We start from the raw sequence: 27,972 nt of genomic DNA on the forward strand, positions 1-27,972 counted from the left end.
CCCCAAATCGACTCAGACTACTGAGTCGCAGCTATCCGGAGAACAAGTTTTGATACTTATTACTTAGCTGGCCAGAAGGACCAGCTACAACTGCCCTCGATTCCTGGTCAAGCCACGGGAATTCTAGTGAGGGTGGGCTCACATGCGGCCTCTTTTGCTTGACTAAGCTAGAGCAGAGGCTTCGGAGAACCTCGGGTTGGCTTCTCGCAATGATGCACCGGTCGGTAGTTCGGAAGGAAACACAAACGCTATCTTAAAGTTTTCATGTCCTGTTTATTATAAACTTACGTGTTAGATGTGGGTGTGTAGTGTTTTGCTGCTGCTGCTGGTGGGCCGGCTGGCTGATGCTGAGATGGTTGTCCGATGGAGAATCTTGGGTTGGTGGATCAACAGTCTACTGTCCACAGTGTTGGTTGGCAGTGGAGGTAACATCGCCCTCGTGGTGGAGCCAACCTTCGATGTGGTTGCCCTGGATGGTACACGCAGGTGTAAAACACCGCGTGCTCCTCAACAGAGCCTCGAGCCCAGAGGGACACGTTCGAACTTTCACTAACCCGTTTGAAAGGATTGAACAGTGCCCTCTAGGACCGGATGTTGACGACGAATTGTACTTGGGTAGCAGTTGCGGCTGGTTGTGTAGGGGACCAACTTCTGCATGGTTGCTTTTCGGAATGCCCGCCGGACTTGCAATTCGAGTCCGTGCGCAGGCTCCTCGACGTAGAAACGGAAGCAGATCTTTGCTCACTGGCCCGTTTGACTTGGACAAACTGGAGCTTTGTCGAGTTAACTCTCGTGACCAAAACTGCTGGGTCAAAACTATTTACTTGATCGAAACCGCTGGGTCAAATCTCTTGATCAAAACTACTGGAACCGCTGGGTCTTGATTCGCTCATTAACCAAAGACTTGTGGTCACTTTGTAGCGATGTGAACCGTGTGATGGTCGAAGGCGGAAAGAATTAGCAAGCTTTAGTTAGTGATTAGCCGACCCATCGGGCCATCTCAACCCACATTTCCGTTTCATTTTCCACCTGACGTTTTCCCATTGCTCATTTGCTTCTCATCGGGCAAGTGTTTTGTGTTGTGTCATAAGTGTTTGCATGTGCTAGCTTCTGTTTTGGAATTTGGAGTGATCGTTATTTTTAATCTCCTAACTTTATTTATTTATTTATTGTTTTTAATCATAGAGTAGGTTTTATTAATAAATTCTCTTACAAATTTTGTTCTTATTTAAATTCAAATATTGGCGGGAATAATTATCGATATTTGATCGAATATGGTTACTACCTTTGAGCACTCAGATTGAGTACTCCAAACTGCTTGCTCTTTATGGGTATGACTGGGCGAAATACTCGAGAAGTTCGTTTTAGTTATCAGTAATCTGTTTTAACAAATATCCATGTATTTAAAATCCCGGTTTAAAAAACACCATCATTTAACAAATACTTAGTCTCTCGCGCTCCAAAACTAGCTGCTCAAACTTCTCCCCAGACTAAATGTTATAAGTTATTAAATACTGGGAGGTGATATTATTAATTATCAAGGGCTACTATAACAACAAATATATATTTATAAATTATTTACAGTGTGATTTGTATTAAAATGAGAATATTAAGGCATAAATCACATGTCCTTTTCAACAAGCTTGATAAAACTATGTGATAACACTTGTTAGCAATTTAACTGAGGAATATTCGGCTTTACTTTGGAGTTTTGTCACATGCCAATGCATTAATTTAAGGACCTTCTGCATTATTTTTCCGATAGAGGGGAAAAACTATGCCATCTGTCGCATCTTCAAACAAACTGATTGCTGCAGTGCTAACTTATGGTGGTACAGTAGCGAGACATATTTTTGGGTTGGTCGTATTGGAATTATAGAGAGTAACAAAATATAAGAAATCTTGAATGATAAGTTGAGTCGCTATAGTCATAAAAAGCTAGTAAATTTGATTTTATATACACAGGTACTTCTTTAATTCTTAATCAATCCATTTATAACACAAACACAAAAGATTTGTTATCTTTTTTTACCCTCTACATCATCTCACGATCAAACTGCAAAATTAGTTTTTCGAGTAGGACCAAACGAAGTATTGCAAAACCAGAAGTTAACTGAAAAACTGCAGTATTTTTGAAAACCAATGATCAATAAGTGAGTATTCAGCATTATTTTTCAATCAAAAAGTGTTTGATTTTTAAATAGGTTTTGATTAGATGTATTTCAAACACATTACTTTCGATTCGAGCCAACTGCTTGTCTCACCCTCATGAAATTTTACCCGAGTAGATTTTCTGATCGCTCTACATGCTAGTGGTGGGTGACATCTCTTTGGAAAATAGCTTCATTTATTGATCCATTGACACAGGTTGTTATATTTCCAGTGTTATTACGTATACATATTCCCCTAGCCACTTTGCAGCGTTGTAATGGTTAATCGTTAATATAAATCGACAGTTTACAAAGATACTTAACTTGTTTCTTTGGAGGTATTTTCCATGATAACCCTCATCCGTCCCAGAAATGTGTACCCTTTAGAATTCCTGGAGTGTCAATTTTACACTCCTGTTTAAAACCGTTATAGCTCTCTTGTTACTCAACCATTTTTTACAAGGTGTAGAGTTTTAGAAACCTAGTAACTCAAATATGTTTCTCGGATAATATACAACTTTTTCATTTTCCGTTATTAAAAGTAAAGAAATAAAACCCCGAAAAACATGCTTCGGAAGAAAGACTGTAGATCAGCTAGGAAACGCTCAAAAAAATTAATCTTGTGTCCAAGAAAGCTGAAGTTAGAATCTATGCGTTACACACAATAATATATGATTTTGAATCTTTTTAAGATCATGACCATACAAATGCACAGTCCGTTCCACACATGTGCATTCACATGGCGGTCGATCCATCCATAATTAACTGTATCGAAAAACGTAGTGCCTCCTCTATTGGGTACTACTTCTTCAATACAGTTAATTGGTGCGGGACAAAGAATTTAGTATGTGGTCAAGCTTCTATTTCAAATGCTCTTCGCTCTTTTCACCACCTCAGAATTTTCTTCTGATCTTCTATCCGTCTTTCATTTCAACTATTTAACCTTCACCGATAAAGCCGCAAATCAATTTCATAAAACAAATTCACGGTGATCTCTCTTCTTAAAAATATAGATTTTACATTTGGAGTGTCAAATTGACACTCTAAGTCGGAAAAGGGAGCTTTTTTTGTCCAGGCTTCCAGGGTTTGTCCATAAAAAAAAAGTAAAGATACAATATTCAAGAACTTTTGAAATCATTTGGTCCCCGAAGAAATTTTTGTTTTTTGAAGCTTCTGAAAAAAGTTACAAGCCTTCAAATTTGCAATAGTGGCAAAATGACACTATAATGCGGATGAGGGTTAAAAAGAATCAAACAAAAATTGATGTTCATTTTTAATTTGAACTCAAAATATAGAAATTTTCAAAGAGCAGCTTGAGATTTTTATATGATTTAGTAAATTTGAAAAGTTTTAAACAATACCTGGCCATCCTGGTCAGGTTTGACTTTTCTCGAATTCTTTATTGGATTTATAGGCAAGCCTGGATATATCAAGAAAATCTGGAATAAACGATAATCAAAGTATAAAGCATCTACAGTGAAATTTACACGAATACGCCTTAGGTGTTTTACTGAAACCATAAGTTTTTGATGATTTTGTATCTTTTTCAGCTTTTCTTCTGGGTATTTTCTAAATCATTCAACATCAGATGAAAATTTGACTAGTTTGTTATTGAATAAATATTTAAAAAAAAAAACTATACTTAAATCCGAAACTTAGCTCATCAATTCGGTTAGTCGAATAATCGGCCTAACGTTTTTTGGCAGTATTCGGCGCCGAATATTTGGTACATCTCTACCACTCGATTCTAGTGAAATATTTTCATTAGCATTGTGATACTTTACAAAAAAATTATAAATAAAAATGTGAAATACTTTCTGAACATTCATTAGTCAGCGCAAACTACCGCTAGGAGCTGCTTGTATGTTTTCAAAAGGGGTGGAACCGGGCCGGTAAAATGACCGAATCATAGAATGTGTCGTATCAGTTGAGTATTTTGACGTTGAACGTTGACTACATTCATTTCTATCTGCGCCAAACACGCTGTCCCTACCTAACGAAGTCTTAAACATTTCGATACCGACCGGGTGAACGAAAACGGACAAACGCGTAAATTTTCTGGATTTACTTTTATTATTTATATTTATCATATTTTTGTTAGGTATTGCAGCGTGTTATTGTAATAACACCACTAGAATCGGTATGAAATTTTAGTGAATATAGTTTTATTGCGAAATTCTTGCGTTTATATAAGCTCAAAATGCATTGCAAAGTTGAATTTCAGTGTTAGAAAATCTGAGAAATTGCAAATTGATAAAAAGTTCGAAAAAGGTAGCTACCTTTGAAAATTCGTCAAAAATTTTGTTTTTCGTTTTTTGAGAATCTAAAGATGCCAAAATGTATCAAATTACGTCTACTTTCCAAACCACTTTTTAATTTTTTTAACTGTACTGAAATAAATTTGGCGGTTAATTGATTGAAAAGTACGGTTTTTACACACCTTTTTCACATTTTTGTGGTCATTATCTTGAAAATTTTTAAAAAGTTTATCATTGTGCGCAACGTATAGCTTCTTGCTTTAGCTTGGGCTTGGGCACTAAGTGAAATTTTCTTTGGCATTCGGTAGATGGTCTTTTTTCCGAAGCATGTTTTTTCGAATTGTTTTTTTCTTAGACGTTGATTTGATTCGAATAACGTAAAAATGAATAGTTGTAGCAGGATTTTGTTTGAAAAACAAATTTGAGTTACATTAAGAAGTGTCCGAAACGATAAATTTAGTAAAAATCGATAGAGAAACAAGAGCGATATAGCAATTTTAAGCGAAGAGTGCAAATTGACACTCAAGGGTGTATTGTCTGGGCTTTCAGGGAGCGTCCATAAAAAATTAATTATGCAAAATTATAGATTTCATTAATTCATTCAGGGTTTCAGAAGATTTTTTGTATTCGGATGCGCCGGAATAAAAATACAAGCCGCCAAACTTCCAATAGTGTCATGTTGACACTCAAGAGCGGATTAGGGTTAAATTAGTTTGATAGATAAGAAATCATCCTCGTGTGCTCTTGGATCAACAGTGTTTTAGTTATACATTATGTTACATAAGAGCGTAGTCCTTGTTGTGAGAAAATTAAAAGACTTAGGTATAATGAAAATTCTTTTTACTAATGAGTTATTTTGTCAAAAACTTCAATGCAAATACATTAATAGCAGGTCTTATCACCCTCAGCATTAATTATAGCTTGACATCTTTGCGGCATACTTTGGACAAGATTTTGTTCATATTCCTTTGAAAATGACCTCCAAATTTTATGAATCTAGCGGATAAGCTTCTTATTGCAGGGTCGATTCTTTTCATGCGTCATTTTCATTTGAGCCCAGTTCTTATTTTGGAAATATGACGAAAACTTATTGAAAACAGTTGTCAGCTGATTCATTTTGGCGAAGCATAAAGGACAATGCCCTCTGTGTGAGAAAAAAATACATCCACCGATCGCAAGTAATTTTGACTACGCTCTTATATAACAAATTGTAGCTGTGATTGTTTTCTTCTAACTAGTTCGAATATTCTTACAGCTGGTTTTTTACAACAACAGAATTTTCTTTAAATTATTCAATAATACGGTGATTAAAATCACGCAAATCCTTTTTGCTGATAATCGATCGACTCCGGAACACTGACCATCGACATTGATCATGTGATCGGCACAACGACAGCGTCCATTGATGCAGACTGTGTCCGGACTGAGGGCACAGTTTTCGTTGACCTCGCAGATGCCGTTCAAGTACACCGTAGTGTGACACTTCTGAAAATATGAAGAAAAATTAACTTAATGATACTTCTTTAAAGCGTTAAATCAATGCACTATAGTTTTAATGAATCTGATTTTTAAGTCCATTGCCTTTTATACGAAAAATTTTGATACCTTATTACTAAATTAGATATAAGAAAAAAATATTATATTTCCTCCGACTTTTCCTAAATAAGGATTTTAAACTTTATTGAAATTTAAAAATTTTAGTTCCTTCTTGGATACTGAAAAACATAGAAATTGGTATATCTTAGTGAATTCTAGATTGAAATTTTATTTGTGGGCTTTTAGAACAAATCAATTCAAATTTTACATTTCAGGCTTAAATTCGCAAAATCCATCATATGTGAACTGAAATTGAAAACTGTTTTTAAAATCTAATTTGGAATCTCGAATCATAACATTTTCTTGCCAGTCAACTTATTTCTAAAAATCAAGGTACAGTTTTTTATCCTCCTTTATTACAACATTCGGAAGAAATGTTAAGGAACTTCAAAACTAAGATTGAATTCATACTTTAAAGTCATATTTAAATCCCAGGGTAATGAGTTTCACTCCTGTACTTTGAGTATTGATTAAAGTAAAAAAAACATAATAAAGTAGTTTAAATAACCAGAAATCAGCAAAGAAAAATTTCATGGATTAACACGGTAACCATTTTTATTGGTGGCATAATTGCTGGAAAGCAGTTTTTCGTATGGTACAGAAGTGATAGATCTGCTAATCATTGGATCTTAAAACTTCGAAACACAGAAATTTTGTTTTCAAAAATGGAAACGATCGAATTTGAAAGTAAAACCGGTCTAATCAATTTTTTGAGGGCCTAAGAATGGATCCAAAAAAATAAAATTTGGGTTGGAAAGATGCATAATCGACTGATCCTAGAATTACGAGAGCACTCACATAGTTTATTACAGCGAAAGTTATTGTTATCGAATGGCTTTGCTATAGGAAATTTTTTTTCCCATTTTAAAAAATAAGTTGCAGATACATTCATCAAACATTAATCTTCTGAACTTACATAATCGACTTCGTGGTAACCGTTGGCGCAAGTACAATTACCAATGCTCTCTCCATTGGCCGTTGTTGAAATCTGGCATCGGGAATACGGAATGTTGTAGAGGCACTGCAGATCTTCTTCACACAAATCATACAACCTCCGGGCAACTGCAAGAGAATCAAAGAAACCGAAAACGAGCCGATTATTTACTGCCGTCGTGCATCATTGCTCAGAAGAATCGAGCCCATTCTCGAACGGTTGCCCTACTTTGACACAAGAACGATACTTTACTCGGAAGACACTGGTTCTGATCCCGATTCAAAAGATGGCTAACTCGACAGCGACATACGTCGTTACATCTGGAATAATCGTTTATGCACTCCTCGTCTCGGAAGCATTTTTCTCCCAGGTAAACATCCGGCAGGCACAGATTGCGTCCCATGTTGGGATGTTTACCGACCGCACACACGCAAATTCCATCGCGACAATATGTGTCGTCGCCGATACAATTGTTAGTCAACCGGCAATACTGGCCGAGGTAGCTGGTTTTGTAGCAACGGCGCTCCCGCTCAACGTAATGGGTTCCCTCGCGGCACTGACAGGAGTTATCACGACACTCGGAATCGGTGCTGAGAAGATACTGGCATTGATCATCCAACTGGCAGTAATCACCTATGGCTGTGGCGACTGAAATTCAAATAGGAGAGGTAAAATATTGTAAGATGTACATCTTTTTGTATGGTTCAGTAAAATATGTAATGTAATGTAAACCGGGTTACTTTGATCACCAGCACAGCACAATGGTCCAAAAAGGTGAAAGGTGGAACTTTCCTCCTAGCGCCTTAGTCTTTCATTTCAACTCTTAAGTTTTTTTTAGATCATTTGCTTATTTAAACATGTTCCATAACGCATAAAAAATCAGTCAAAGTCCACTTTAAAAAAATTGAAAATTCTAACTTGTTTGTTTCAATAGATAGAGTTCAATAAACAGTATACGTAAAAATATGAAACTTTGTTGAAAACATCAATACTAAGAGAGTAGAGTTATTTAAAAGATACCTTGAAGCAGATTTTTAAAACTGAAGTATAGTTAAGGTATGGCTATAGTTACACTGCAAAAAAAATCACATTTAAAGGGTATGTTTCACCACACATACATTTCCAAAATTGTTCAACATACCGTCAACTGGGGCAACATGCAACAATTTTCAACTTCAATGGCTTCTAAAAAACTTATGTTCACAGTTAATCGTATCCTTTATGCATCAAACGTTTTAAGGATGCTGGGGCATCAAATTGGCGTAGTTAAAAAAATTATTGGTTTCTTCAGTTATTTTTAATTTTCTAAAAACATGCGATTTTCACCCTCCTTAGAAAATGGGGTAACTTGCAACAAACTTTGTTTTTAATGAAAAATCTTATGAACACGTACGAAAATTCATAGTTTTTAATATATTTGCGATGCTTTAAAGAGCATTACGCATGACAACACCAATTGCAGTAGTTTTTGGGTGTGTAAAAACAAATTTTGACATTTTTTCTGAAAATAAGGATGCTGCATACATTTAGGGGTTAAATAATACTACGAAAAAATCTACAAGCTGAAATCATAAAAAAAATGTTTGGATGAATGAAATTTAAATGTTTACAAACGCGTGATGCAAAAAATTCATATTCCAACACATGGAAACGAGATTTACAAGGTATTTCTTTGATTTGCATTTTGTTGCATTTAACCCCAGACACCTAACTGAATTTTAAAAATATTCATTTAAAAAAATTGGGTGATTGTTCGAAAAATATTTTTACACCAACAATGTTGGTATAACATGAGGAAACCAGTAAAAAGTTTGTAGGTAATTTTATCAAGCCGATCCGTCATACTGGGTAAAGTTTTTTTCGGTTTCAAAACATGTTAAAATTTGTACATTTATCGCTCGATTTTTCAAATTTTACATAAAAATAAAAAACTTGAGAAAACTAGCTTAAGATGCGAAAAATTGTGTCATCATCATTTTGTTATCATTAAAAGATAACTTTATTACAATACATTAAATTAAAAATTGATTCAATGTAGTGTTATATAAATGTTGCATCGAACCCCGCTGTTGCATGATGCCCCGTTTGACGGTATTTATTTTATTAGAAATAATTAATAATATCTTCACACATAAATTACATGTGACACTCGATCTAAGTAGCTCGGATAGTGCGGATGTCAGTTTTTCACTTCCGTTTTCAAGTAAAATTTCTTCCGAAAAATCGAAAATTGGCTGATTTTTGAAGTACAAAGTGCAGTTTTATCACATATCGTGATTTTTCCTGCTGGTTCGGTTAACAATTGCCGTCCCTCACAAGCCAAAACCTGGTGCGAGGCAGTCACCAGCTTGTCAACAGCAGCAGATTGGATGCCGTTGTCGTCAACACCACCAAGGCCATCAAAAGGGTGCTCACTTGTTCGCTCTACATACGGGTTTGCGTACCGAGGAGGGCGTTCCGAGGATTCTGGTTCTGATTGCCGTGATCGGGATACAAGGAGGACCCAGCATTTTGCCAGACGTTGCCATCATCAATCAACGAAGGACGACTAAGTGGTGGAGTCGGTGCCGGACACTAAACATATTAACTCGCTAAGAAGTGCTTGCAAGTAATCTCTTATTTATTCTTTTTTCACTGTCTTCTTATTTATTCACTGTTTAATTTATTTTTTGAATATTGATTGCTTCGCTCATATTTTTGACACGGAAGGCATTTGTGCCCCGTTCAAAAATATGAGGGAAGGCGGGGGGCTAAACCCGCCAACTGTTGATGATGCGAAGGTCATCAAAGAGAATGAAGAGCATCTGGAGGATTCGGCTGATGCTGGTCCTTCAGGTATCAATCTTTCTCGGATGGATGATGATTCTGCATCTTCCACAGTTGAGAGTAGAGCAACCCGTCTCCGAACCTACACAGATGGTTCAACTTTTACTGGGCCTTGGGTGGTTTTTATCCGGCCCAAAAAAAAACGCTAAACAGCTTAATGTGGTACAGATCACCAAAGATCTGGCGAGGTGGACCTCCGTGACCAGTATTACAAAGGTGCGACCAAATAAATTGCGCGTTGTAGTGGCCAACCGGAAAGCTGCTAATGAAATTGCTACCAGCAATTTCATAAATTTGGAATACCATGTTTACATTCCGTCTCGAGACGTAGAGATCGAGGGTGTAATCACGGAAATGAGTCTGAAAGCTGATTACGTGAAATCCAACGGCGTTGGTAAGTTTAAGAGCCTTGATTCGGCTTCGGTCGAAATCTTGGATTGCCGCCAACTCAGTACTTCCACCGTCGTGAATGGAAACAAAGTGTACTCACCTTCAGACTCATTTCGCGTTACCTTTGCGGGTACCGCCCTCCCTAATTACGTCTTGATTGACGGAATTTTAAGGTTGCCTGTGCGGCTCTTTGTGCCTCGACCGATGCAATGTAAAAATTGCATAAAATTGGGACACACAGCGTCCCACTGCTGCAACAAGACGCGTTGTTCCAACTGCGGGAAGACTCATGGGGAAGGAGCGTGCTCAGCAATAGAACAAAAATGTGTCTATTGCGGGGGCTCTCCCCATGATATCTCCTTGTGTGAGGTATATAAGAGTCGCTGGGATAGTCAAAAGCGCTCTTTAAAAGAACGGTCAAAACGTTCTTATGCCGCCATATTAAAGGGCGCGGCGTCTCCGATCCAATCTCAGTCCACCAACATTTTTTCAGTGCTGCCAGTTGACACCGACGACACTGACTCCACTGATCAAGAACACCCTATACTTTTTGTTGCTAACTCCCGTAAACGAACAAAACCTGCTCCCAAGACCCCTATAATTCCGAAAAAAGTTCCTACATTTAGCTCCCAAATTGACGTTAGACAAAAACCTATAACATCTGTAACAGAAAATCTTGTTCCTCCTGGATTTTCCATGAATTTTCCATCCCCGAACAAACCTGAAGTAGCGGAGACTTCTAAAACTCCAAAATCCAATGTAGCCTCATCAGACCCATCTGCTCAATCGGGACTGTTCAAGTTGTCTGATATCTTAAATGGAATTTTTACTTTTTTCAAAGCATCGGAATCAATCAGGGACATTGTGACTTCAATGCTACCTGTAGTGAAGACATTTTTAAAGCAATTGATGCAAACTTGGCCTCTTCTTTCAGTGTTTATCTCTCTTGATGGCTAATTTACGCAGAGAGGTCGGAGATATCACTGTTTTACAGTGGAATTGTCGTAGTATTATCCCTAAACTTTCAAATTCAAATTCTTCTTCATGAAACTAGTTGCGATATTTTTGCCCTTTCTGAAACATGGCTTTCTTCTCAATCAAACATCTCATTCCACGATTTTAACATCATTCGTTTGGATCGCAATGATTCTTATGGTGGGGTGCTTTTAGGGATCAATAAGCGCCACTCTTTCTATAGAATCCACCTCCCTTTGTCAGGAGGAATTGAAGCTGTTGCTTGTCATACAACTATAAGGGGTAAGGACTTATGTGTTGTCAGTTTGTACTGGCCTCAGAGAGTTGCAGTGAACCAAAGCCACCTAGAGGACCTGTGCTCAGTGCTACCTGAGCCAAGGTTGATCCTGGGTGACTTCAATTCACATGGAACTGTCTGGGGAGAACAAATTGACGATAGTCGTTCTACTCGTATTTATGACATTTGTGACAGTTTCAATTTAACAATTTTGAACACGGGTGAAAAAACACGAGTACCTAAACCCCCTGCAAGACCAAGTGCAATTGACCTCTCACTCTGCTCAAATTCACTATCATTTGATTGCCAGTGGAAGGTAATCCCTGATCCCAATGGTAGTGACCACTTGCCTATCAAAATCACAATCACCAATGGGGTCAACACTTCAAATTCAACAAATATGGCATATGACCTCACAAGACACATCGACTGGAAAAAAATACTCAGACATAGTCGTTTCAGCCATTAATTCTGTGGATGTTTTACCTCCTTTAGAGGAATACAGCTTTCTTGCTCGATTGATTTATGATAGTGCTGTTAAATCTCAAACGAAACCCATCCCAGATCCATCTGTTCGTCGAAGGCCTCCCAATCCATGGTGGGACAGTCAGTGTACAAAACTGAACGTGGCAAAATCGAACGCTTTTAAAGTTTTTCGAAATCACGGAACCCTGGATAACTTCAACACGTATTTTTCTCTTGAGAAGCAATTCAAAAACCTGATCATGGGGAAAAAACGTGCGCATTGGCGTAATTTTGTGGGAGGTTTATCGCGGGAAACATCCTTAAGCACTTTGTGGAATGTGGCACGTAGCATGCGTAATCGTTCTTCCACGAACGAAAGTGAGGAACATTCGCATAAATGGATTTTCAATTTCGCGCGGAAAATCTGTCCAGATTCCACACCTGTGCAAAAAATCATCCGAAGTGTGCCTCCGAATAGATGCGATCTGGATTACGGCTTTTCGATGGTAGAATTCTCACTTGCTCTCCTATCTTGTAACAATTCATTTCCAGGAGTTGATAAAATAAAATTTAACCTGTTGAAAAACCTTCCTGATGCCGCCAAATTTCGCTTGTTAAATTTATTCAATCAATTCTTGGAGCTTAACATTGTTCCCGAAGATTGGAGACAAGTGAGAGTTATTGCTATCCAAAAGCCTGGAAAACCTGCGTCTGATTTTAATTCGTACCGTCCGATAGCGATGTTGTCTTGTATTCGGAAATTGATGGAGAAAATGATTTTGTTTCGATTGGATAAATGGGTAGAAACAAATGGTCTCCTTTCAAATACTCAATTTGGGTTTCGCAGGGGCAAAGGGACAAACGATTGTCTTGCTTTGCTGTCTTCAGAGATACAAATGGCGTATGCAAAACGTGAGCAAATGGCATCAGTGTTTCTAGACATAAAGGGAGCTTTTGATGCAGTCTCAATAGAGGTTTTGTCAGACAAGTTGCACTCCCGGGGTCTGCCTCCTCTCTCGAACAACATCTTATACAGCTTGCTTTGTGAGAAACATCTGAACTTTGCTCACGGAGATATTGCAGTAAGAAGAATTTCTTACATGGGCCTTCCGCAGGGTTCATGTTTGAGTCCACTATTGTATAACTTTTACGTAAGTGATATCGACAGTTGTCTCTCTGAAGGCTGCACTCTAAGACAACTTGCAGATGATAGCGTAGTGTCTGTCATAGGATCTACTGAGTATCATCTGCACAAACCTTTACAAGATACTTTAGACAGATTATCAACCTGGGCTTTGGGGCTTGGGATTGAGTTTTCTCCACAGAAAACGGAGATGGTTGTTTTCTCTAAGAAACGTAGACCTGCTCAACCTAAGCTTCAACTCCTAGGCAGAACGATCACTCAATCGAGGTGTTTCAAGTATCTTGGGGTTTGGTTTGATTCCAAGTGTACCTGGAGAGCCCATATTGAGTATCTGAAAGGAAAATGCCAACAAAGAATCAATTTTCTCCGATCAATCACTGGCACCTGGTGGGGAGCCCACCCAGAGGATTTAATTAAGCTTTATCGAACAACTATTCTTTCAGTTATGGAGTATGGCAGCTTCTGTTTCCAATCGGCTGCCAAAACTCATCTCATTAAACTCGAGCGTATTCAATACCGTTGTCTCCGTATCGCTTTGGGTTGTATGGCCTCAACTCATAACATGAGTCTTGAAGTTTTGGCAGGCATACTCCCACTGAAAGATCGATTCAATTTATTATCACTCCGGTTCCTCATCAGGTGTGAGGTCATGAACCCATTGGTAATTGTAAATTTTGAAAGGCTACTTGAGCAAAATCTTCAAACAAGATTTATGTCTATATACCATATTTTCATGTCAATGCAGGTTAACCCTTCTTCGTACTGCCCAACTCGTGTTTGCAGCCCAGACTACGACAATTCTTCTGTCCAGTTTGATTTGTCTATGCATCAGGAAACTCGTGGAATCCCGGAACAACATCGTCCTTTTATTATTCCTCGGATTTTTTATGCGAAATATAGACACGTCAATGCTGATAAAATTTTCTTCACTGATGGTTCTCTTATCGATGAATGTACCGGGTTTGGAGTATTTAACCAACGTTGTAGTGCCTCCTACAGTCTGCAACCTCCATGCTCAGTTTACATCGCTGAGTTGGCAGCTATCCATTGTGCCCTTGACAGTGTAGCCTCACAACCGGTTGAACAATACTATATAGTAACGGATAGTCTCAGCTCTGTTGAAGCAATTCGTTCAATAAAACCGGGAAAGCACTCACCGTATTTTCTCGAGCAGATACGGGTTTCTTTGTGTGCTTTATCAAGACGTGGCTTTTCCATCACCTTTGTCTGGGTCCCTTCACATTGCTCGATTGTAGGCAATGAGAAGGCAGACTCTCTGGCAAAGGTGGGTGCGTTGGAAGGCGACACATATCATCGCGAAATTATCTTTGACGAATTTTACTTTTTGGTCCGACGAAACTCTCTTGTCAACTGGCAGCGCAAATGGGACGAGGATGAATTGGGTCGGGTCGGTGGCTCCACTCGATTATCCCAAAGGTAAGCCTTAAACCCTGGTTTAATAGGTTGGACCTGAGTCGGGATTTTATTCGTATATTTTCCCGTCTCATGTCCAATCATTATTCCTTAGACGCGGTACTCTATCGTTTTGATATTGCTGGTAGCAATTTGTGTGGTTGTGGCAAAGGTTACCACGACATTGAGCATATTGTTTGGTCGTGTGAGGTCCATCTTGTCGCCAGAACGAATTTTATAGACTCCCTTAGGGCCCGAGGAAAACCACCTAACGTTCCAGTGAGAGATGTACTAGCTGTGCTAGATTTGGACTACATGTTTGAAATCTACCTTTTTCTAAAAGCTATCGATCTTCGCCTATAACTCTATTTTATTTTCATATTTCACTTTCTATCTTCTTTTTCTTCTAAAAAAGTGCTAAGCTAAGAAAACGGTTGTAAAAACAAGAAAGCGAGTTTGGCTCCTTAAAACTTAATTGTATGAGCCGTTTCAAATAAAGAATTACTAAAAAAAAATTACATGTGAGAAAATATATCATGTGACTCTTCTAAAATAATGTTTGATTCTTTTCTACGGTACATACTTTAATCGCATAAACCGAGTGAAAGTAATACCGTCAACTTGGACTTGGGCAACATGCAACACTTTTCAACTTCAATGGCTTCTAAAAACATAATGTCCACAGAAAATCATACCTCTTAAACATCAGAAATTATAAGGTTGATGAGACACCAAATTGATGTAGTCAGAAAAGTTATTGGTTTCACCAGTTATTTTTAAATTTACCAAAACATGCGATTTTCACCCTATTAAGAAAAATAGGTAAGTTGCAACAAACTTAGATATTAATGAAAAATCGAACGAACATTTGAAAACTTATAGTTTTTGATATATTTGAGCTTTATGTCATTTGTATTTTGTTGGATTTTGCCTCATACAAGCAGCTGAATTATAAAAAAAAATATTTAAAAAAATTGATGAAATTGAATTGGTATTGAATAACGAAATCAATATAAAGTTTGTAAAGGGTGATCTGTCAAAATTTGGTCATGGGAAAACGCGTGTAAATCGGTGAAATCGTTTATTTATAAAATCAAATTAAATTTCTTTTTCAAGTTTAATTAGTATCAAATTCAGAAAAAATATTCAGTTAGGCTTCCGCTTTTCCAAATCCGAATTGCCGGGCCTTACGCTTAACCCCTGCCATCAGAATTCGTACAGCCACCTTGTCCACCTTCTTCGCCACAGAAAGCCAGTTTGCTTTGAACTGCTGCTCTGCCGCTGCCGGCAAGTCTGTCCCATATGCAAAAACAACGAACAACGAATTTCTATTTTTTTCTTCACAGATATTAAGATAATTGTTGTAGAATTTCGTTCAATGTTTTTTTGCTTTGGAATTTGTTGATGCAGAGGAGAAAAGAATGATGGGACAGCCTTGCGAGTATATTTCGCATGCGTATTAAATATACCAGCAAAGCTGTCTCATATTTGGCTTTTCTGTTGTCAGTCGATCATTTGATTCTCTCTTTCTACGCTGTATTATTCACTTAACTGGTTGTTTACTGATGAAAATAAGTTTGAAATGATGTTTATGACATATTTAGATAAAAATAACGAGTTTACCGTAGGTCTAAAATAAAATGAATAACAACTTTCCACTAATAAAACAACCTGTACCTTTATATTTTGGAAAGTTTTTCGGTCGATTATCTTTTTAGCAAGACAATAAATACCTACAAATTAAATTGCTTAATCAGAAACAGCAAAGCATCTTGGCTCCAAATATTTAATGAGATAAATCAATACAATATGACTTACGCGTGTGCTACCAGGTATGCGTATTTTGGTTCATAGATTTTATGAAAGTCCAAGCAGCAAGTAACAGCATGACGAAAACCTTATTTATTTTATTTACATAGTATTCCGTCTCACGACATAACTTGACGAACATAATTCCTAAAATTCACTCGGTTCATAGCAACCGTTCTCCAATTTCTCGGGCACCCCACGTTCGCCAGATCACGCTCCACTTGGTCTAACCACCTCGCTCGTTGCGCCCCCGCTCGTCTTGTTCCTACCGGATTCGTAGCGAACACCTGTTTTGCAGGACAGTCGTCCGGCATTCTCGCAACATGTCCCGCCCAGCGTATCCGGCCAGCCTTCACCACCTTTTGGATACTGGGTATTACTTAGCTGGCCAGAGGGACCAGCTACAACTGCCCTCGAATTCCTGGTCAAGCCACGGGAATTCTAGTGAGGGTGGGCTCACATGCGGCCTCTTTTGCTTGGCTAAGCTAGAGCAGAGGTTTCGGAGAACCTCGGGTCGGCTTCTCGCAATGGTGCACCGGTCGGTAGTTCGGAAGGAAACACAAACGCTATCTTAAAGTTTTCATTTCCTGTTTATTTATAACTTACGTGTGTCTTGTGTGTAGGTGTGTAGTGTGTTGCTGCTGCTGCTGCTGGAGGGCCGGCCGGCTGATGCTGCGATGATTGTCCGACGGAAAATCCTGGCTTGGTGGGTCACCAATCTACTGACCACAGTGCTGGTTGGCAATGGAGGTTAGATCGCCCTCGTGGTGGAGCCAACCTTCGTTGTGGTTGCCCTGGATGGTGCACGCAGGTGTAAAACACCGCGTGCTCCTCAACAGAGCCTCGAGCCCGGAGGGACACGTTCGAACTTTCACTAACCCGTTTGAAGGGGTCGAACGTGCCCTCTAGGACCGGATGTTGACGACGATGTTGTTGATTTTGGGTGGCTGTTGTGGCTGGTCGCGTGGGGGACCAACTTTTGTTCGTTCTCTCGATGCCCGCCGGACTTGTAATTCGAGTCCGTGCGCAGGTTCCTCAGTGGAGAAACGGAAGCAGATCTTTGCTCACTGGCCCGTTTGACTTGGACAAACTGGAGCTTTGTCGAGTCAATTATCCTGATCAAAATTGCTGGGTCGAATCTCTTGAACAAAACTACTGCTTGACCGAAACCGCTGGGTCCAATCTCTCGACCAAAACTACTGGGTCAAATCTCTAGACCAAAATAACTGGGTCCTGGTGGAATCAATATGGGGTTAGGATGGGGTTTACAGCAACCACTTAGTGGACTTACTTGATTCGCTTTATTCGTTAGCTCTGAGTATCTTTTCCACTTATATTAACTTTATTCGACACTTTAAATTAATATACGTGCACGATTGTTTTGGCAACTATGGTCACTTTGTAGCTCGATGTGAACCGTGTGCTGGTCGAAGGTGGAAAGGATATGCGAATCTTAGTAAAGGATTAGCTGACCCATCGCAACCCACATTTCCGTTCCATTTTCCACCTGACGTTTTTCCATTGCTCTTTTGCTTCTCATCGGGCAAGTGTTTTGTGTTGTGTCATAAGTGTTTGCATGCGCTAGCTTCTGTTTTGAATTTGGAGTGATCGTTATTTTTAATCTCCTAACTTAATTTATTTATTTATTGTTTTTTTTATCAAAGAGTAGGCTTTATTAATAAATTTTATTAAAAATTGTGTTCTGATGTAAATTTGAATATTGGCGGGAAGAATTATCGATATTTAATCGATTATGATAACTACCTCTGAGCACTCAGATTGAGTACTCCAAACTGCTTGCTCTTCATGGGTATGATTGGGCGAAATACCCCAATGGTAACATGGGTTCGCCGTAGAGGCGCGCGAGCTCGTGGTTCATCCTTCGCCTCCACACTCCGTTCTCCTGTACGCCGCCAAAGATGGTTCTTAACACTCGTCGCTCGAATACTCCGAGTGTACGCAGTGTCCTCCTCGAGCAATATCCATGTCTCGTGCCCGTAGAGAACAACCGGTCTAATGAGCGTCATATACAGGTTACACTTCGTGCGAGGGCTAAGTCTTCTCGACCGCAGTTGCTTGTGGAGTCCATAGTAGGCACGACTTCCGCTGATAATTCGCCTCCGGATCTCACGGCTGGTGTCATTGTCTGCGGTCACCAGTGAGCCGAGATAGACAAAGTCTTCGACTATCTCCAACTCGTCGCCGTCGATCGTGACCTTGTTATTACTGGACAAGCGGGTTCGGTCGGTCTCGGATCCGCACGCCAGCATGTACTTCGTTTTGGACGTATTAATCATCAACCCAATCCTTCCTGCTTCGCGTTTCAGTTTGCGGTAGATCTCCTCCACCGCCGCAGATGATCTGCCGACTATATCAATGTCATCGGCAAAGCAGATAAGTTGACTGGATCTGTTGAAAATCGTGCCCCGCATTTCGCCCACCGCTCGTCGAATAACACCTTCTAGCGCCACGTTGAACATCATGCAGGATAGACCATCACCTTGTCGAAGCCCCCTGCGCGATTCGAATGAACTCGACAATTCTCCCGAAATCCGCACACAGCACTGCGTTCCATCCATCGTCGCCTTGATCAGTCTGATCAGCTTCCCGGAAAAGCCGTTCTCGTCCATGATTTTCCATAGCTCGTTACGGTCGATCGTGTCGTATGCGGCTTTGAAGTCGATGAATAGATGATGCGTAGGGACTTGGTGTTCACGGCATTTTTGGAGGATTTGCCGCAATGTGAATATCTGGTCCGTCGTAGACCGTCCCTCGATGAAGCCGGCCTGATGACTTCCCACGAATCTGTTTGCTTGTGGCGTTAGGCGGCGGAGTAGGATTCGGGACAACACTTTGTAGGCGGCATTGAGGACAGTGATCGCTCGGTAGTTCTCACAGTCCAATTTGTCGCGAAAACCTAAAAAAGGCTTTGTAGCCGACTGTTTTCCATGTTTTACAACGAACAATTAAATAAGCCTCATGCGAAATTGAAAAAAAAAACAATTTGGTGGAATTTACCCATTAGGCTAAACTTGGCTTGTAAAAATTATGGAAATTGTTATTTTTGACTTTACTGTACTGTTTTATCTAGTCTAACTTTCGTAATTTCAATGAATGCTTATTTTGTCGCACACATCGTATGAATATTTGTAGAATTAACGTAAATTAGAGGAGCAATTTTAAAGCATTCTGTAAAAATAGACATATGGGACAGCTTTGCGGGTATATTTCTATGGAACAGACATGACTTGGTATTTTTTTAATGTATGTTGAGAACAAAGTTATGAAAGTTTTTAGTCTAAAGTGAAGAACTAACTGTATTTGAACGAGTTTTGAGAAAAACTGAAAAATAACAAAAATTCATATGGGACAGTCTTGCGAATAGCGGCAGTGCTCGTCCTTAGCAGTTTTTTGTTCTTCTTCAGGTTCAGGACAATAGCCCAGTATTTCTCAATTGGGCGGAGCTCTGGCGTGTTGGGAGGGTTCTTGTCCTTGGGAACCACCTGCACATTGTTGGCAGCGTCCTACTCCATGGCCTGCTTACCGTAATGGCAAAATGCCAAATCCGGCCAAAACAGTACGGAACAACCGTGTTTCTTCAGGAAAGGCATCAGACGTTTATTGAAACACTCTTTCACGTAAATTTCTTGGTTGACAGTCCCGGAAGCTATGAAAATGCTGCTTTTCAAGCCACAGGTACAGATGGCTGATATTTCTTCGCGAACTTTGACAGTTTCATGTGCTTGAAAATATCTGCTACCTTTCCCCTTCCTTTTGCCGTAGAAAACTCCTGTCAGCTGCTTGTAGTCGGCTTTGACGTAGGTTTCGTCGTCCATTACCACGCAGTCAAACTTCGTCAGCATCGTCGTGTACAGCCTCCGGGATCGTCCTTTGGCCGTCGTATTTTGTTTATCATCGCGATTTGGAGTCACTACCTTCTTGAAAGTCGATAGTCCGGCTCGTTTTTTGGCTCGATGCACGGTTGTAGACGATACACCCAGCTTATTTGCGGCATCTCGGAGAGAGAGGTTAGGATTTCGCTTGAAACTTTCCGGCAACTCTCTTTGTCGTCTCAGCAGCTTCCGGTTTTCGATTTTCCCCCGATGAAAGAAATACGTCAAGTTGATATTGACCAAATTTTGACCGTATCACCGGGTAAGACGGACACAGCGGGTAAAAAAACCATTTCAGTATTTCGGAAATTACAATGTTTGGAAAAAATCTAATGATGAAAATATGTTTTCCTTCGTGTATTAACACTTTGGAGACCCTTTTTTGATTTACTACAAGAAAGGTCTTATAAAAAAAAACTTTCCGACTGCACCATTTTATGTAATTTTCTCTACTCAGAAAATAGTCCATAACTCATCTGGAATCTTCATAAGGCTTCTCATTATCCATCTGGAGGAAAACCATCGAATTTTGATCGACGGGCTTGACCAATGAACGTCTTGAAAGAAAAAATTGTTAGGTTGGGTAAAACGGACACATGAGTTTCTCCAGATATTTAGTCTTTTTTTACGGTGTGATCCTACATATGCTTTTAGAAGACCTTGGCAAGTGCAATTGTCTGTCAAAAAGTACTCAGTATCTCAAACAGGCCATAAAAACTGGTTGAAAACAGTCCTATTGAAAACGAAATTACGAAAACCACACTGTTCCGCAACCGGATCCGGACCAGTTGATTCCATTTTGGTTTATAAACATTCTCAAATGCCCATTTCACAAAAATATCTACTAGTGCAGCACTTTTTTCGGCAATATCTACCTTTTCTAGGCAGTATCCGTTTTACCCGACTATTTAAAAAAAACTTTAATTTGCAAGCTTGTTTTAGATTGCTATAAAAACAGTCTTGGTGAATGAAATTTATTAATGCCAATGGTTAATGTGATAGCAAACAACCTAAACTACTCATCTGACCGAAGACTGCGATGAAAAAGACAATGATTGATTTTCTGTTGCGATTCTACCTTAGGGTGTCTGTCTTACCTGACTTTCCCCTAGGTCATAGGTCGGCAACCTTTTAAGTCGGAAGAGCCAAAAACCTCAAATTTTAAAAAATTTATAGTTTGGAAGAGCCACACTGAAGATTTATTGATTTTTTTTTTAATTAAAAAATATATAAATGAACAAAGGTTTTACGAAAAATTACCTTGAAAACCATAACAGTGTTTTCTCTCAATGATATTTCTATTAAATCTGTTTCTAATTATCATTTAGTACATAGATTCTCTTCTGGATTGTCAACTCTTCCAAAATGTTTTAATTTAATATAAATTTTAATGCGACACTTAAATGAATACATTGCATGATGTTCAAATGTAAGATTTGAAAATATTAACATAACCCTCCAAAGCCGTTCGGGTCAATATGACCCGAAGCGCACATTTCAAACATCTTTATCATCATTCCAATATACTGATGAACTGGTAGTTTTGACAGACCAAGTATGTTCTATTAAAATAATGATCAAATTAACGCCAAAAAACTAAAATTTGAGTTTTTAAAATCGGTTCATTGAGAAATGAAATACAGCTAAGCAAAGCCAAAACTGGATGTCGTTTTTTTTAAGTAACACTTTTTTCTACCGGAAGATCTGTCATAGCGGTAAAAACTTCCATTGGACCCCAACATATCTAAACATTGTCGGATAGATGGATTCTTGACAATTTCAAACATCAATGAAATAATTAAATACAGAAAAGCTGTCAGAAGTTATGAGTATTTTAAAAATAAAATTGATTTTTCGGACTTTTAACTTTCTGAACCAGTTTCTGAAAACCTGGTAATACATATCGACTTTATTTTGAAATGTTGAGTAATTAGAATAAATTACCTACACAATGAATATAATATCATCAAAATCGGTTAACATTTACAGCTAGGAGAACGAAATCCAATTACAACTCATATTTCCCCGAAACGGATATTTAGCGAACGGCTTTGGAAGGATAAGCAGAAAATTCATTATTTCTTTGGCAAAGAAGAGCTTATAAAATAATAGAGTAAAAGATATTTTTTTTAATTATCAATCTTTTTATAAAATTCCCCAGATTGAGCGAATCCTTTCAAAAATGAAGAAGTTAAGTAAAATTCAACAGAAATTTATGTATCCTAAAATAATAATCTGCAAAACTAACTCTCCTGTACACTGGTAGAATTTTCGAAATTCATGACATCAAGCAAACGTGTCTTAAAAATTTTATACCTCTGAAAAATTCATAAATCTCATTGTATGTCATCTTGGATTATGAACGAATGCTTGCTAAAGTTAAGATTACTGGAAAACATCATACATGGTTTCAGCAGTATAAATCTTTAGTAATGTGATTTTGTAATCTTCTTTGGAAATTTGGTATAAATAATTGAGGAACAGTAGGTACGTTTTAACTGACAATGTTACTTTTAAAGTTTCGATCTAAATATTCACAAAAATAAATCAACGGTGATTAGCTAAAATTCAAAATGACAAAAAAAAGTTGGTCATTCAAACTTTGTTCAAAATTTGTGTCTTGTTAGTGAATATTGGTTGCTTGCTTCACACTTGAAATTTTAAGTGCGCTCAAAGATTCAAAGGTTGACTTTTTTTTAAATACAATTTAACTGAAAAATTAACTGGGGTGTGAAGGTCAATTTAATTATTGATTACAAGTATTTATCCTGTGATTAGTTTTTAAAAAAGATTTTTAGAAATGATATTTTTTAATTCGAGTTTAAAAAGCTGCCAAACTTTAATTTGTAATGCTCTCTTCTTAGTTTCGGAATTTTTTTTATTTGAATTTCATGTTTTTTTCCCTTTTTAACCCGTTGTTTATTGAATAATTCTTCCAGATTTTTTTTCTTTACGTATGCAGGCTGAGATAATCCGGGCATTGGGTTTCTACATTTTAAACTAAAAACCGTGTAATATTTGGGAAAATTCAGGTTAAATCTAAGTTTTTCCGATAAAAAAACCAAGAGAAAAGCCGAAGAATAAACACACACAAAATGATTTTTACCAAGGAACATTAACGGCATTCAAATTTTATCTCACAATTCCAAAAATTTATACGAATTTCTTTCGCTAAAACAAGTTGAAAATATGGAAATTCGTAGAAATTGTGAAGAAACCGGGAAAAGCCTGGTTTTTTGTTCTTCGATATCCGGGCAATTGGACCAGATCGGGCATTTCCCATTTTTTTTTCTTTGAAAAAAATGGGCAAGCTAGGTTAAAACCGAGCCATCTGGAATGCTAATGAGTTATCTATATTCAGAAACATTAAAACGATCGCTTTAAATTCAAATCATTAGGATAGGATGAGGAGGATTTTCCAATATTTTTATGTTACTACGCGTCATAGTTGTAAATATTTTTTGAAATGGTTCATTAATTCTTATACGATTTTGTAAATTGCAACTGATCGATTTTCATAGAGGGCAAAAAGAGGCTTACGTAAATTGATATCAAAGCAGAGGCTGATTGATTCAAAAATATACACACATTTTGAAATGAATAATTCGATTTAAGTTTTTGATATTCTTTGCATTAACGGTAAATGATACAGTAAATCATGATCTGTATGCTTATGCTTCACGAACAGTGAAAACAAAAAATTGTAAAATTATGATAAAATTTTTAATTTTTTTTCTGGACCTATTAAAATCCGTGTGCTTGGTCACAAGACTGAAATATCGGTTCAGCACGACTTTATAAATATTAATTCAAAGATACGAAGTGAGCTAAAGAGCCGCAGCTTGATATCCAAAGAGCCGCATGCGGCTCGCGAGCCGCAGTTTGCCGACCTATGCCCTAGGTGATATCATCAAGCCAATCCGTCAAAGTTTTTTACGGCATCGAAAAATGTAAAAATTTGCACATCTATTGCTCGATTTTTTAATTTTTTTTATGAGAAATAAAAAATTGAATGAATGTTGTGGTATACAAATGTTGCATCTAACCCTGCTGTTGCATGATGCCCCGTTTGACGGTATATTGGAAATCCGGATGGGACAAAAATGTTACCTGCAGAAATTGCCACCAAGTGGAAGATCCAGCCGTCTTACCGCAAAACGAATACTTGGGGATGACTGTCTCAAAACCGAAACAAATGGCCAAAATGTTTCGGTACAATCAGAAAATAAACATTTGGAGGACGAGGCAGCCCCGGCAGCTTCTTCCGGGCGATGGCTACTCTAGAATACACGTAGTTGCAAGGTTTATTTTTTACATAGATAAATCTAATCGTTTTTCTTATCTGCTTATCAATAAAAATTTGAAAGCGGAAATTTTGACGAGTTTTTTCTTCTACTGTTCGTAGCAGGCACAAGCACAAGCTTATTGGCATAAACGTTGAGCCTACATTTCGGATTAAAAAAAGTACTTCTCGCCTGTTAAGAATATATTGATTAGAACAGTTTGCGACCTTCTTAGTAGCTACGAAGGATATTATTTGCTGTTCCTCTAATCCCGTATTTATACAATTAGGACAATAATACGTCATGATTTAGTGTGTCGAAGGCTTTTTTTTGAACTCCAATGCCCCAACAATATTTTTTGTGGGCTTGAGATATAGCTCAGTTGGCAAGTCAGTTGCTTCCTGAGCCGATGTCCGTGAGTTCGAGCCCAAGAGTAAACATCGAACACAGTTGTACCGGATAAGTTTTTCAATAGCTCTTCGCCAACTGTAACGTTGATAAAGTCGCGAATGCCAAAAAGATGGTAAAACGACTATAATCGAAACAAAAAAAAAAAAAATATTTTTTGACTCTTTTCTACATACGATGGAGTCAGCTAATTCTGAGATGGCACTTGGAGTGCTCAAACCTGATCTAGATCCATATGGCTGTTTGTCGAGTATATTGTTTCAACAGTGGCACAACAATTTGAATTCATTTTTTTTTTTACTGAAGTACTAGTCTTCAATATCTGGTACGTGTTCTATAGTTAGTGCTTCTACTCTACAACAAATTGTATGGAAGTCCCCTTCTCCCTCTCCGTTTTTCCCATTGGTATAAAGGAGGGGTCTCAAATAATCATTAGAACATGTTTTGTACCCAAATACACTCCCATGCCAAATTTGGTTGCATTTGCTTAGTTAGTTTTGTAGTTATGTAAAAAAAATTAAAAACGGCTAATGTTTCTAAATTTTATCAATGTTAACAGTACAAACTTTCTATAAAACATCTTGTAGAGAAATATTACCGTATATAAACATCATCATTTGAGACTCAAAACAGCGTAATTATGAAGATATATTTCTTCGTTTCCTTTTTAGTCAAACAGAGCTTGTTAAAAAATGAATTTATCTATTCAATAGCGGTGTCATTCAAAAAACCATTGTTGTTAATGAAGTTTGTGTGTGTTTTTTTAATTTCAATAGATAATGTAAAGCTGTCAGGTCCTTTTAGACGTCAAACATAGGTTTTTCTAAACAGTTTTTTAATTCTTATGGATAAATACACTTTTATTTTTGAAAATCGTTATATTCAGATCTACTCACATCGTATGCACTCACGTGTTGAATTCTGTGTCAACACAAAGTATCCCTGGCGGCAGATACAAATTCCGTATCCGTTTGACGGGCTGTAGTACTCACAGTAGGCGTTATTGGGACACTCCGATTCCACTCGGCACACGCTCGTTGTTCCTGGATGTTTGCATCAATAAACACATTTTAATTCAGTAACGCATTTGGCTTATCCGAGTGTAATCAGTCGGTATTAATTAAAGCAACAACCATATCTAACTAAGCAGTTTCAAGATTTCTTTGCTCACTACAATTGGTTCCACACGCTAGCTTCTCCCTTTTATTGCCATTCAATATAGAACACGCTATGAAGGCCATGTGCTCATGACAAATAGGCGTGTGATTCACTTCCGATAACACAGCGCTTGTGTTCTGTCTCACATTGCGTAACAGACTTATTGAGTACCTATTTTTGCCAAGCCCTTTACCGGAGAATGATACACAATGATTCAATTGAATGGGAATGTAAATTCAGCTTTTATAGCTGTAAACGACGCTGTGCTGAGATCAAATCTTCATTCAAATGTTCACATTCGATGTGATTGTAAATACGGATTGCCTTCATAAATACAGACAGACACATGGAGGTTCTCACGCCTCAATAGGAGCGCACTAATTAAGCCCCAAAACAACCACAAAACTAATTTCGGTGCTCATCATCGCTATGTACTTTATGCTTTGCTTTTGACCTATGCACCATGTGGCTGGAAACACAGACAAATTATCCTCTGTAATTCGAGAATATTTTTGCCAATGTATCGATTTTTGGCTGCTTTGGTTAGCTTCTCCATTTGTTAAAGAACGTTCGAGTGATCTTTCCTCACCAAACTGCGACCATAAACCTTCTCGGTTTAATGCCAGGCAACTGATTCAGAAACAATTCAAAAGATGAGCCTACAAAAGTAGGTCACCTTAAATTGGTTTTGATTTCTTCTTTCCCATGCTAAACACCAATAAGCAAGTGAGGAGCCTTTCTACGCTTTTATTTGAAGTTCATCTTCATCGGCTTTTTTTTTTATTTATATCGTACTCACTAGTAGTCGTTAAAGAAATAACTAACAAAAACTCTTGTTCGTGGGGCAAAAACTTGAAAGTCCTCCTGTTTCACAATCGAAAGCTCACTATACCATCGTATATTTTATAACCCGTTGAGGCAAATTTGTTTGTTTGTTAATGCCGGTTACTACGGTGATACGCATAAAATTAGCATTCAGATAATTGACTATCACTCAGCGGCATATATTTGAATTTTTTGTATTGGAACTGTTACTCATTTCCGTTTTCATGCTTGGACACTCACGTCTAACAAAGGATTGCTGGCCCCATGCGACACCGGGCAAAACACTGATGACAATGACCAGTAGGGCCAATGCCGAAGACCAGAGTATCAATGGTTTTGAATAATATTTCGGCAACGATGACCACAGGTGTCGGTTGTCACTACTAAACATTATTCCGAGCGCCTCAAAACACTACAATGTACACGCGATGCGCGAAACGCTGCCAGTTGACCAACATCACATCTACACCGGTCTAGATCTCAAAACAAACTGAGCTCTTTGTTGCAAATTTGTTGGTACATCATCAGAGTGACTTACGATCCCACAGTAGCGAGAGAGGGCTTGCATGTAGACCGAATTAAAAGGTGATTACGATGGGGAAGTACTACTTTCTTAGGCCTAGTCAACAGTCCACACTACGCGATGTGAAAACTTCGTTAGTTAAAACTTTTTGACACGTGTGGTGAAGATATATTATAAGACTTGCAAGAAAGAATGTTGTGCGAGCTTGCACGCAAACACTTGTATGGAAAAGCTTTCGTGCAAAGTAGCTTGCAATTGTTGCGATGTTCTCACCGACCAAGGAATGTAAGATTATCAAAAAGAGGTAGTGAAAATGCAACTCTGCTTTGGTAGAGGTGTATGTGTTTTCAATTACCATAATTAAAGCGGGAAGTAAATTTATACAATAAAAAATAGTTGTACACACTAAGGTTGCATGTATCCCGCTCGGAACCATGATTGTCCGTATCACAGGAAATCTTTTCAGTTCATTCGAAGTTCAAGTGGGAACTCATCTGAATTTCGGACGCTTATTAATTTTTTTTTATGTACGGGATTTTCATCCTCTGGGATGATTCACCTGTAGACGCTTCATAATTCGTGAAATGCCGGAGGAAATTTACACGACAGCCGGGTGCTCGAACAATTGTCCTGAAATCAGGCGCG

The 27,972-nt window shown here is 38.2% G+C and overlaps 1 protein-coding gene across 3 annotated transcripts; it reads right to left on the reverse strand.

The window, feature by feature from the left end:
- Window positions 1–1,545: 1,545 nt before the first annotated feature.
- Window positions 1,546–27,278, reverse strand: LOC129738779 (prion-like-(Q/N-rich) domain-bearing protein 25). 3 transcript variants are annotated; one of them, XM_055730072.1, is made up of 5 exons: window positions 27,045–27,278; window positions 25,718–25,864; window positions 7,191–7,586; window positions 6,921–7,066; window positions 1,546–5,890 (listed from the first exon to the last, which is right to left on the reverse strand). In XM_055730072.1, exons 1-5 carry the CDS (start codon window positions 27,193–27,195, stop codon window positions 5,672–5,674), a joined length of 1,059 nt encoding a protein of 352 aa, XP_055586047.1. In that variant the 5' UTR covers window positions 27,196–27,278; the 3' UTR covers window positions 1,546–5,671. The 3 variants fall into 3 exon arrangements, with proteins under 3 accessions (XP_055586047.1, XP_055586046.1, XP_055586048.1); XM_055730071.1 differs by having other exon boundaries at window positions 1,546–5,893; XM_055730073.1 differs by lacking the exon at window positions 25,718–25,864 and having other exon boundaries at window positions 1,546–5,893.
- Window positions 27,279–27,972: the final 694 nt, after the last annotated feature.

Source organism: Uranotaenia lowii, chromosome 1 (assembly GCF_029784155.1).
Source record: "Uranotaenia lowii strain MFRU-FL chromosome 1, ASM2978415v1, whole genome shotgun sequence".
NCBI classification, from domain to species: Eukaryota; Metazoa; Arthropoda; class Insecta; order Diptera; family Culicidae; genus Uranotaenia; species Uranotaenia lowii.

What these genes read in the sequence shown, in the direction of transcription:
- LOC129738779 (XM_055730071.1), bottom strand. Translation starts at nt 27,195, where the DNA reads ATGTTTAGTAGTGACAACCGACACCTGTGGTCATCGTTGCCGAAATAT. An exon ending in AACACGTGAGTGCATACGAT is followed by an intron (nt 7,587 to 25,717) that starts GTGAGTAGATCT and finishes TTTGAATTTCAG; the next exon opens with TCGCCACAGCCATAGGTGAT. An exon ending in TCAGAACCAGTGTCTTCCGA is followed by an intron (nt 7,067 to 7,190) that starts GTAAAGTATCGT and finishes ATTCTCTTGCAG; the next exon opens with TTGCCCGGAGGTTGTATGAT.